At 44.6% G+C, this 12,618-nt stretch overlaps 1 protein-coding gene across 10 annotated transcripts in view; it reads right to left on the reverse strand.

Moving 5' to 3' along the window:
- Positions 1–12,618, reverse strand: part of NRG1 (neuregulin 1) — a 763,523-nt gene that overhangs the window by 287,599 nt on the left and 463,306 nt on the right. For 4 of the 10 annotated variants that reach the window (XM_048851616.2, XM_048851619.2, XM_048851617.2 and 1 more), the window contains one exon: positions 10,715–10,842. The exons of the other annotated variants lie outside the window; for them this stretch is intronic. In XM_048851616.2, the coding sequence (XP_048707573.1) occupies positions 10,715–10,838 (124 nt within the window). In that variant the 5' untranslated portion in view covers positions 10,839–10,842. The remainder of the gene's footprint in view (positions 1–10,714; positions 10,843–12,618) is intronic. 10 annotated transcript variants of the gene reach the window in all.

Consider the following 12,618-nt stretch of genomic DNA (forward strand, 5'->3'; position numbering starts at 1 on the left):
CCTCTCCTTCCTCTTCGTGGACCTGCCTGCTGCCTCTTTGATTTCTGCACTGCTGCCGTTGTCACTTGTGCCCTTGCTCTGGAGATCAGGGAGAGTGGGCGGATGAGGGGGGAAGGGCATACAGGAGACATCTTTGCAGCACAAGACCTGCTGCAACTGGCCATCAACCAAGTGCAGTGTTCACCGCATACACAAGGTATGTGTACGCGGGAGCTTTGAGCTAGCGTGCTAGAAATGGCAGTGTGGACATGGCGGCACAAGCGTGTGTGGACCCAGGGGGCTGGGTGAGCTTGGGTACTACCCGTGCCGCAATGGCCACACTCTGTTCTGAGTGTGCTAGCGAGGGGTGTCTGTCCACCCAGACTGGGACGCTCACTCCCAGCAGCAGCGTAGATGTTAGATAAAAACAAATACTCTGGCTGGAAGGTCACAACGTAACACGACTTTATTTTTTAGAACTCACAACAATAACACACAAGAATCCCCAAACCAGAGAGACAAAGCGGGCTGGTCCCTAAAAGAGAGAGGTACAACTCAACTCACCTTGTTCTAGGCTGGTTGGCTGCAGGCTGACTTCTATTAGGCCCAGATCGGACTCTTCCCTACAGAACACATTCACCTGCTGGCAGGACCATGAAAAACCCTTGAAATTTGAAGTGACAGCCTACAATTTTCACAGAGGTTTCAATACATCACACAAAGCAACTAAAGTGGTGGTCCCCCTTCCTTTTAAGCCTCCACGGTAGTGTGCCAAAGGTACCAGGTTTGCCAGCTGAAATGTCAATTGACGAGAACCATTGTACTAATTCCTTCGGATACAGATGGAACAGAGTCCTTTGAGTAAGGGAGCAAGTGGGTGTGACATATTTGAACGCTTTCTTTCCAGACCACAATAAAATATTACTCTTCTCTGATCAACAAAGAACCAAGTACAGAAATGTTCTGATCAAAGGCAGGTTTTCTCTACCTGACCTTTGGGAGAAGGTGTGAGAAACAATGGTCTGACTAAATATGCCAGGACGTTTCCATAAAAAAAGGATTCTAAAAAAAACCCAACAACCCAGTTTCTTGGCACTTTCAGATCTGGAGTTAGCAAATAATAAACTGCCTCCCCAAGGAAGAGAGACCAAAGGCCGATTAGACATGAGCAAGTACCCTATTCACCATAGATAATTAACTAGGCCTTTATCTGTGTTTAAAGAGGCACATTCTAATTCTGCTGATTGAGCGTGTCAGTGTGTGATTAATTGCCTTTGCCTTGCCACCCAACTGCTAACCAGCTCAAGCCTAGGTTTTGTTATTATTTGAACGCAAAGGCAATCCACACTGAGATGTTAGTATAATTGGCTGGGGTTGGCTGCATATTTTAAATATGCTTCATTCCAAAGTCTTCCTTAACCTTAAACCAAAACAAAGACAAAAGCCCAATGTGCCCAACCTTTAAGAACATGGTGAAAGTGATGTACATCATGGAGAATCAGGAGAGAAGCCATACAGATACCTGTTAACAAAAATTCTGATTGTTAAAGGGCAAGTACAGATTGCCATGGCTTTCACATGCTTTTCACACCACCATGTTAGCTTTCTTTGTTAACACTCTTTTTATTCTTCAGATACCAGAGAGTATAAATACAGAACCTGCTTCTGCACAAACTTATGTTTGTGTGTAACTTTAGGCATTTATCTAATCCCATTGAACTCACTTGGACGACGCATAGGTATAAAGTTACTGAAGGGTGCAGTGTTGCCAGCCCTCAGATTTTATCCCAAGTCTCATGATATCTGGTATTGTTCTTAAAGCCCCAGGCCCTGGAATCATGTGAATACACCAGAATCTCAGCTTTCATTTACAAATCAAAAGCCCATTTCTAGCCCTTATGGTTGGGGAGAAAAGCTTGAAAATATGAGCCCTAAAGTTCAAAAAAGCCAGGAGGCACATAGAAAATCTCCACACTTATTACTTTGAAAATGTCATGATTTTTAAGTCAATCCCATGATCTTTTGGGCCATGACTCATGATTCTTGAATGCTTAGGGTTGGCATTAGCTGGATCTGGGCCTTAGTCAAGAATGATATATTATGATAGCCTAAAACAACTTGCTGAAGACTTTGAACAAAAAGTAAAGGCCTGCAAAACTTTTCCTTTGGGAATAGTCCTTATGGAAGCAGCCTTACTGCTGTTGGCAGGACTGCTCGCGTGAGCAAGAGTTTGCAGACAGGGTACCATTTTAAGGTGATAGGAGAAGGAAGTTTGCAAAGCTGGAGGTTTCATTTTAATTTTATTAAAAAGGCAACAGAGTAAACAAAATAAAACACTAGGCACAACATGCTGTAAAGGCAAATGCTGTGAGATGAGAGTAGCATACGGGTTTATAGACAATGTTTCAATACTATCGTACTGGGCCCATGTAGAGAGCAAGAATGGTCCAGTGGTTGGGGTGCTAGGTGGGGACATGAGAGCCCCCCAGGGTTCAGCTCCTTGCTCTGCCATAGGCTGCCTGTGCCTCTTGGGCAAATTGCCCTGTGCCTCAGTGTCCCATATGTACAGTGGGGATAACAGCTCTGTTCTCCCTCACAGGGAGCTTTGGAGAGGGGCTCAGGTACTATAGCCAAGGGGGCTAGATAAGTACAATAGACAGGTCAACTGTAACTGCTCTGCTATAACATGGGTGATGCACCATTGGGGTTAGAGCTAGTAAAAACGGGCAAAGCTCAGTGTTCCCATCGAGCGGAGGCCAATTGGCAGTATTTGAATGGAGAGGGAGACTGGAAAGAATTATGTGCCCTCATCTTTGTGGCATCCATAGACAGCAAAAAGACAGTCCAGTCCAGGTTAGCAATACCGCATGGGCTGATGTTCCTTAGAGAGGTGATTGAACAGAAAGGATAATGGTGCTTCCAACCCACCCTTTGACTTATCAGCTCTTCAGGAGCGACCGAGTCTTACTGTCCATACAATGCCGAGCACAATGGGGCCCTGAGTTAATCTGGGACCCCAAAGTGCTACTATGGCAAAATTAATCCATAGTGAGGAAGATGGAGACCGAGAGAGCTAACATGCTGGCAACACCCCTGCCTGTTCCCTGCACATACCGCAGCTAGTGAGTAAAAATGTCAGCTTAAAATTTGCTTTGAACAATTCATATTTTTCTAAGTTTTGAAGTGTTAAGTTATAAATTGTCCCTCTGCCCTGATGGTTTCAGTGTCAAAGATATCTCCTAAGGTAAGTAACATTTTAAAATGGCTGCACCGGTGCTCTGACGAACTGCTGTGAAACCTCTCTCAGACTGGCCTTGTTGTACGGTGCATGATGCAGCCAACACTAGGGGAAAAAACAACCAGTTTCACAGGTGGCATGTTCTTCCTGTATGATGATCAAGTAAATTCCCCTCATTTTCATTGCAAAAAGTGGTTGGTAAGGTGGTTCTCCCAATAAACACTAGGGGGCGTATTGTCTACAATGATAGCAAAATCCGTAGTATCCCTCGGATAGCAAGGCCATATCCGTATCCATTCCAGGGTCTTCCCTGAACTCCTTTTACACTAGCATGGCAAAGTTATCATTCCAGTGGGGATCTTATAATGCAGTTTTGTCACCTCATCAGAACCCCAAGGTATAAATATAGCTTTATATTTTATCACTTAGCTATATATTATTTTGTCTGCCATTTAAGGTTCTGATTCAGCAAAGTACGCAAGCACATGCTTAACTTTCGGCATGTACTTACATCCCACTGAAGTCAATGAGATTTAAACACATGCTTAAATGTAACATGCTCAAGTGGCTTGCTAAACAGGGGTGCTTTGCTAAATTGGGGCCTAAATGCTGTAAAAATAAATAGTTGTCCCACTATAAAATACTGGATGATGTGTATGATCAAAGTTGTACCCTTAGCCAATCCATATCTCAGTCACTGGAGATTTTTAAGAATAGGTTAGACAAACACACCTTCAGGATGGTCTAGGTATAGTGTCACCTATGTATGGACCTTCCTTAATGTGGGGTGATGAACTAGATGACCTCATGAAGTCCCTTCCAGCCCTACATTTCTATGATTTTATATCCTTGTATTAAAGTTGAAACATCAAATGCCAGATAATTGCTAATGGGATGACAGCAGATATCATGAGGAATAGCGTCTGTCAATGATCAACACGAGAAAGCCACAATGCAGTGCAATGGCACCGAATGGCTGCCTAATTAAAAAGGCACATGGCAAGCAGCACCCTAGATGTTTCAGTCACAACAAACAGTTCTTCCTGGAAAGAAGTATGGGCCTCCATCCCTGCAGGTCCCCTGCACCTGTTGTAACCCTTGTTTCTGATATCTCTCTGCATCTTCTCTTCCATCTTTGTCATCTCCCTTCATCCTCTCTGCTCTTTCTACACCCTGGGCCTGATCCAAAGCCCACTGAAGGATTCTCATTGGCTGCAATGGGTTTTGGATCAGACCTCTAATTCTCTTGTCTCCATCCCACTCCTTACCTCTCAGCCTTCAAGCCCCAACTCTTCCCACTGATGACCTGATGACTACTTACTGTGTACCTGGACCTACTGCCCTCCTACACATTTACCCAAAATCTCTCTGTCCCCTAGGAGGATTTCCTCTCCACTTCCCCCTCTTGAGAAAGCTCAGTGAGGCCAGATCCTCAGCTGGCATAGCTCCACCATGGTCATGGATTTACATCAGTCTGGATCTAATTCAACATCTCCTTAGAGTGGGCCTCCAATAATGGAGAAACATGAGGCTTTGCCTGATTAGTCCATTGTACACAGCTCACAATCTACACTAGCTACAGGACTGCAGGAAAAGCACCACACTGAGGGCTGGTAGTACAGTACCACACTCAGTGTCTCTGCAAAGCTACTCCCGATGTGCTAAATAGTGTGATGTCTCCAGCAAGCAACTGCATTTGAATAGCTTGGAGAATGCCTTTTCCCAACAGCTGGCCCCAATCCCCTACCCAGAAGATTGACGTAGTTACTGACCAAAATGTGGGAGTGAGATGATGTTTAGTATCGGGACTAAGAGTATCCCTTTAGGAATCAGAGGTTGGGTTTTTCTAAAGTACTCATTGAAGTCGGTCGTTTTACTGTTGGCTTCAGTGGGAGCAGAGTCAGGCTAATGCTGAGCACTTCTGAAAAGCCCAGCCCTCCTCCTCTCTTTTACTTGCTTTCCCGTCTGTACTAGCTGGGATGTTTTTGTTTCTTACTAATAAATGTAGCTACCGTATTGCTAGACCCTGGCATTCAAAGTCATGAGTCAGCCCGCCTCAGCTCCTCTCACCCCCCAAATCAGGAGATTTTTAAAAACAGTATCTCTTGGGGCCTTTTTACCTCTCTTCTCATGCTGTAACCATTCTGGTTCTGGTACTTATCTGGCCTTCATCACTGTAGTATCTATTACACCTCGCAATCTTTAACGTATGCACCCTCACAACACCCCTGGGAGGCAGGGCAGTGCTGCCGGTGGGGAACTGTGGCCCAGACAGGCTGTGTGATCTGCCCAAGATTGCACAGGAACTCCATGGCAGAGCAAGGACTTGAACCCCAGTCTCCCAAGCCTAGGCTAGCACCGTGACAACTGGCCCATCCTTCCTCTCATTCATGAGTTCAGGCTTTCCTGTGCAACCACGGAGACTACACGATTCCTTGTTTTTTAAACGAAAGCTGAGATTCTCACCTAGTGACATGCCTCCAGAAGCTAGGGCTTTAAGAAAAAGGATGTAAAAAATGATAGCTGATTATGTTGATTAGAAACATTAAGACACGTCTTTCGTATTGGCCATTGCGTCAGTATTTGCGATGGACAAAGCAAGCTTGTGGTAGCCCTGTTTGACAACACACAGATAAGAAAGAATCCAGCTGGATCCTACCAGTTGTTAGTACACCTCATTTCTGGAGTTGTTATGAATGGTTTAGGTTGGTGTCACTGTCAAGTATCAACAACAATGTTTTAAATGACAAATAGCTGCTGCAAAGTGACCATGTGTTCTTTGAATATTAAACCAAACACTTCATTGCAGTAAGCCCTGACTATCCATGTGGTTTTGCCCACCTCCTCAGGGACCTTTATAGTGCTTCCCTTCCTATAAACAGTTTAAAGTCGTAATGGTAAACACGCAGAGCTAAAGCTAAACTTGCATTCGTTACATTTGTGTTGACTATTTGTGACAATACTAGAAATATTTACCAGTCCAACAGAGCAGTTTACACAGGAAACCCCCACACATTTACCTCTTGTGCCATGATTAATTCTTGGTTTACACTGAGGAAGAGACATAATGGATCTGGTTTTCTACACCAACACAACCTTGCAGGAACTCCTGGGTACTAAACTCCAGCATTTTGTACGGTTGGTTTAAAAAACAGATGGAGGCCCTAATGTTCCAGATCTATCCTGAAGGGTTTCATCTCTGTGTAGTTTCTCCCCACCCCCTGACTGATAGCTGACCTCAGAAAGGCCATCATCAGTGGAAGAAGAAAACAGTATGTGAGGACTAGATCCTCCAGGATACAACCGGAGGAGCAACCTCTAGATGGCATGCTGGGAGGCATCTTCTACTTGGTGATGAACACAACTGGTGCTCCTAGCAATCAATGTGATGGGGGCGGGGTGGTCATAGAGTGCTCCCAGGACCCACAAGTGAAGCTCTATTATGTGTAATGACATATTGCACCAGGAGGCACCTCAGGTGAGCAAATCATCTGTGGTAACAGCAAACCTGGAGCTGATGAGTGTAGGCTACATAATCCCATGGGCTGGGCCTTTAGGCAGGAAAAGAGATTTGCCAGAATTCACCTCTGATCTCTACTTTACCGATTAGACTGGGCAGGAGCCCTGCAATCTGTGCTACCTCTTCCGTGCCAAAACTGTAATTCTCCATCATTTAGCAACAGATACAGTAGGATGTCTGGGAAGAACCAGGCTAGAATATTACTACATCCCAGTGGGGTGCAATTATTTATTTATTCTTGAGATTTATGAAATAACAATGAGAAGGGGCCCATGCCAGAGCACCCTAGCCATATCTGACACCCATGTAAGAATACAATAAATCCCAAAGCATGCAGAAGCCCCATGACAGAGGATAATGCAAGTAACCAGGCCGTGCAAAAAGAAATCATAGTCTCAATTTTTCCCCTAAACATTCTCTCTCCTCGCCTCCCCCCCAAACAATCTCTGCTTCTTCAGCAGCCCTGCTAAGAAGATAGCCCTTGCAGCTGGCCCTTGTGGCCAGCAGATTCTGGATATTTCAGACCAGGATGGGGGCACCTTCCAAAGGGAAAAGACCACAGGGGCCCTTATGGAGAACACTGCCAGCAGCCTCATTATTATACCAAGGAGGAAGGTATCCCAGCTCAAGCACATGAACAAATCTCATCGCCACCCGACGCCGCAAGCTTCCTCCCATAGGTCTAGTAAGGCCTAATTCTTACTAGCCAGGAGGCCAGCTCTACATCTCACTTCATGAAGATGGTTTATTAAGAGCCACATATTATGGCCCTACATTCCACTCCAATGAGTGGACAACAGCAACAACACGGCCTCCTCTGAAGAGCCACAGTCTTCATAGATGCAAGCAGTTTCAGCTCTAAAATCCTCTTGAACCAAACCAGAACCATAGAGCAGCTCCTGGTACTTGACTGTATTAAAGAACTACTCCCTCTAAAAGCTACCATACACAATAATATTTGGGAAGTTGTTGCTGTAACTGGAGAAAGAGGGTCAGGTTTCAGGAGGCATTTGGATTGGCGTGACAAAGGCGGGCAAGTCAGGGCCAGGCTGCTACCACACAAACAGTAGAAGATCAGCTAAGACATCGGCAAATACCTGATAGATCCTAGTGCAGAAGAAAAAGCTGTTCATTATGGGCCTGAACCTGTGCCAACTGAGGTCAACAGCAAGACTCCCTTTGACGTCAATGGGGTTTGGATCTGGCCTCAGATAATTTGCCCAAATGTTAGTAGGCAGTAAGGAGGAAATTTTCAAAGGCACAAATGGCAATTAGGTGCCAAACTCCCACTGGAAATCAATGGAGTTAGGTACCTCAACTATCCATTCTGCCTTTGAAAGTCTCCCCCTAAATTCTTACCATTTGGATTTTGAATTTCCATTGGTACAAACATAAATGGTGCCATTTCTCAGGGAGTCACTACATGGAACCAACACTAGGTGCATCTGTGAATCTACTAGCTACAAAAGGAATGTTTATGAAAACACAGCATTTCTGAGGCCGACTTAACAGCGTACAAAAACAACGAGGAGGCCGGTGGCACCTTAAAGACCAACAGATTTATTTGGGCATAAGTTTTCGTGGGTAAAAAACCTACTTCTTCAGATGCATCTGTCATTTTCACTCTATGCATCTGAAGAAGTGGGTTTTTTACCCACGAAAGCTTATGCCCAAATAAATCTGTTAGTCTTTAAGGTGCCACCGGACTCCTCATTGTGTTTGTGCATACAGACTAACACGGCTACCTCTCTGATACTTAACAGTGTAGTAACTATAGTGCTTGTTTCTTTGGGTTTATTTAATTGCTAATTATTCTTAGTCAGGTTTGCAGACAGTGACTGTGAAGAGTGCATGTAACAAAGAAGCAGGAATCGAGACACATTTTTCCTCAGGTCCTGAACAGAAGCCAGATCACAGAAGTGCACATTAAAGAAGGGAAGTGTCTTTCCATTTCCCCAGTGTTACTAAACTGTCTGCAATTAGCCCAGCTACTAGTATTTTCCATGGGTTTTTGTTTTTGAATGTATCTTTTTTTTCCAGCCCCGCATACAGAAGGAGTTCCACAATCTATCTGCCGCCCTTTCTGGCCTTTATCACCTCTTTCCAAAATGTCTGCCTCCTAGGGCACTCCTCTGGCATGTAGTGGAGTGTTAATTTCCTCGTGTGTCAGACACATATTCCTGTCCCTTGAGGTAATGTTTGGAGAGTTCTAAATTTGAATTTTGATAGAAAACAGGTGACTTTCGTTCTCTTCCTTCATTTTTACAGTGGTGGTGTAGCTGCGTCAGTCCCAGGATATGAGAGAGACAAGGTGGGGGAGGTAATATCTTTTATTGGGCCAACGTCTGTTGGTGAGAGAGAGAAGCTTTTGAGTTTACACAGAGCTTAGACAGATCTCTTCAGGTCATTTTACAATTTCTTTGCTTGTCTTGAGGCCTTATTTATATACCCAGCCTAGCCATAATTTACATTATTATTGCTATTGTTATTTTATACTTAGGGCTTACATCTACCCTTTGAAAGATCCACAGGGGTAAATGCTCCCTAAATAGCGTCACTGTTCTTGCAAGTTACACTGATGCTGACTTGGAAATCTGTATTAGTGGAGCTGGCCGAGGTAAGGGTTTAGACAGATGTGTTCTGGTGGAATACAGGGTCAGTGTTTCAACAGTTGCTACTCTTGTCCTCAACCATGCCCCCTGGGGTGGGTGGGGGGAGTTTACAGCATCAACCTGTTGGTTTTCTGGAAAGAGGTGCCTGTGGATTCACATCTACTGATTGGTACAGAAGCAGCTGTCAGCCCCACAATTACTAGAGACCAGAGTCTCCCGTGAGATCTGTGGTGTGGTTTGTAGCACAGAATTTACTTATTAAATTACTTAATGCACTCTTTGGCTCACCTACATGGAACAATCACAGCACATACAGCTTTCAGACAAGTAACATAAATAGCAAACGGGGCTCTCTCAACATGTAACAAATCCTTTGGATGAGATGTGCACAAACCACAATGGGAGAAGAAAGAAAGAAAGAAAGAAAGAAAGAAAGAAAGAAAGAAAGAAAGAAAGAAAGAAGAAGTTGAATCACCCCCACTGTGTTAGATACACATCTGTCACTAATGAGGGCCTACGCATATTTACTAATGCAGAACAACACTTAAACTCATCCTACACACCCAACTCATCCTGGTACATACATAGGCATCCATGTACATCCACACACATACAGCCACATGCACACTGCAACCATTCAGACAGAAAAAAAAACACTAGACAAATATGCAAACAAATAATAAAATATATATTTAAGTATAATTGCAATACAGTTGCATTGTCTTTTTACTGACCCCTGTGGCCATTAAAGAGCACTAGATTCTGAACTACTGGAAGTTAAACAAGGCTGTGAATACAATATATCTGTTCACTAGGAAATGTATATAACAACACTGCTGCCCATTGAAAATCACATGACAAGTTAACTCATGACATTGTCCATGAACAACTGTATATGAAGGCTCAGCTAAGCCAAAAACATATGGAGACTGGTTGTTTTCTCCGCACGGTCAGCCCTTAGATTGTCAGCTCTTTGGGGCAGGCACTAGGTTTTAGCAGCACCCACCACAGGGGGACTCTGGCCGTGATTGGAGACCCTGGTTGTTACCACAATAGGAATATTAAATAATAATAAAGAATCTATAGTATCTAATCAATGGTTTCCCAAAAGCAAAAACACAATCTCAGCTCCTCAGCTAGCGACCAGTAGCTGTTGGTTTCAACAGAAGATTAATTTCAATGGAGCAACACCAGTTTATAGCAGGGGAGGATCTGGCTGACATTCTTAGTGTAGCTCACATCCTTTGCCTTTCGTTCCCTTCCCTCCAGCTATGGACACCCTTGTGCCTTTGCGGGAAGAGGTGGCTGGCACCTCCATTTCCAGGAAGACTCCGTATGCTGCGGAGTGAATCCACAGACACCTACCTTCGTATTTCAGGCTTTTTCCCCTTGTCCTTCTGAGAGGCTTTGGGTTCTGGCTTGGTCCATTGGACTGGCGAGTGCTGTCTCCTGCTGTTTCTTCTCGTTCATTTTCCTGTTTGGATCCCATTGGTCTGTGAAACAAGGAAGAGAGGAATACTGACTGGATGAACATAACCAAGGCACTGCTGACACATATCATAACGTATAGCTATGGCAAAGCCTTCGCACTGAGCTGAGAATATTCACTTCCTTACGCTCCCATCTCCCTGGTCCTGAAAGCAGTGTTATCCTACATGTCCTAACCCTACTGGGTAGTTATTCTGTTGCCTTTTCAACTATCCCCCTAAGAGCCATCCAAACCTACTCTGTGGATTGCTGCTGCCCATGGAGCGCTTGATGGAGGTGGCCTGGCTGGCCATTCTCCTTATTTCCAGCTGCTAAATAGATAGATATCTACAACACACTTGGTACTTCCTTGGTCTTACTCTTCCCCAAAACCAATTGCCATAGGTGCCACAGGGACATTACGTGATCACAGAGAGTAGATGAGATGGCTGCATGGTCATGGATGGGGCGGGCAGCGGATCTGTGCACTTGTGAATGGGAAGGGGAGGTGTCCCTGAGCATGTGGTCCATGCTATGAAAAAATCTGAGGACCCCTGTCCTGCTGCAGTGTGCAGAGCAATATGCAGTGTGCTATATGTGACACTGGGCTACTCCCTTAGAGATTGCATTTAATGACAACAGGTGCACACCGCCAGCCCCAACCACCGAAAAAAGAAAAAACAAAAAAAACCAAACTTACCAAGTGTGAGAGGCTGCAGGGCTTTCACAGCGCCCCCTACCGCCTCCCCAAGGTCGTCACACTAGCCCATGACAGCCGCTGTGCATACCACCCCTGGGCCATCCTGGGGAGAAGACGGGGGCATGTGGAAACCCTACTGCTGCAGCAAAGCCTTTTTCTTCAGTGATGTGTTTTCCTCAGAAGTGTGATGCTCATCGAGTGAGATCAGGATGCCATGGCGCGCATGGCTGCTTGCATGCTGGATTGCTAGCTGATACAGCTGAGGTAAAGTGACAGCACCTGCTATATTCTAGGTGTGTGTTTTCCTGCGGTACCTCATTTCACACAGCATTGTGTGAATCCTCGGCACACACCCCTAAAGCGGTTAAAAGGAAGCGATTCCCCCAACTGCTGAAAATCCACACGCAAGTCCGCCCTCGGTGTATTTCTCCACACCGTCATTCTAGAACTGATGAGGATGATTCCCACATACAAGGGCCATGTCTGGACGAAAGATCCGTGGCAGTGAAGAAATGCGCTCATGCACACAGTATGCTGTGTGTTGAAATGATACACGTGTTTGAAGGCAAATCATGCTACTCTAAATACTTGAACGGGGATCATTTAATCTTCAAGTATCTTTAGCTTCTAGGATTATTTTTATTTGTACTGCAGTAGTGGCTAGCGGTCCCAGTCAGGGGTCCGGGCCTCACTGCACTAGGAAAGTCTACCCCAAAGAGCTTATAATCAGAGCGGCTTCCCGTTTTCCTGGGGACTGAACTATTTGACTTCAGTGCTTCCCAGGGTCTTCTATCATGAACAAATATGCTTTCAATGAGATGTGAAGAGGTCAATGTACTCTAGACCTATTTAATCACTCGTTTCCACACCTAAAGTTAAATGGCTCTGTTGTATGAAACTAAATTGAAAGCTGATTGTATAATCATGTTCAACGCTACCCACAGGTAACCTAATTATCAACATAGGGACCAAGGAACATGCGTAAGTAGTTTTAAACAGAGGAGCTAGCAAGTGAAAATGAAAACATTACATTTGCTTTAATAATATAAAAGAAAAATTACTGTAGCGAGGTGTGTCGAAGATGGTTGGTTTCTTGGTTTGT

The sequence above is a fragment of the Caretta caretta genome, chromosome 5 (genome assembly GCF_965140235.1).
Source record: "Caretta caretta isolate rCarCar2 chromosome 5, rCarCar1.hap1, whole genome shotgun sequence".
Lineage (NCBI taxonomy): Eukaryota > Metazoa > Chordata > Testudines > Cheloniidae > Caretta > Caretta caretta.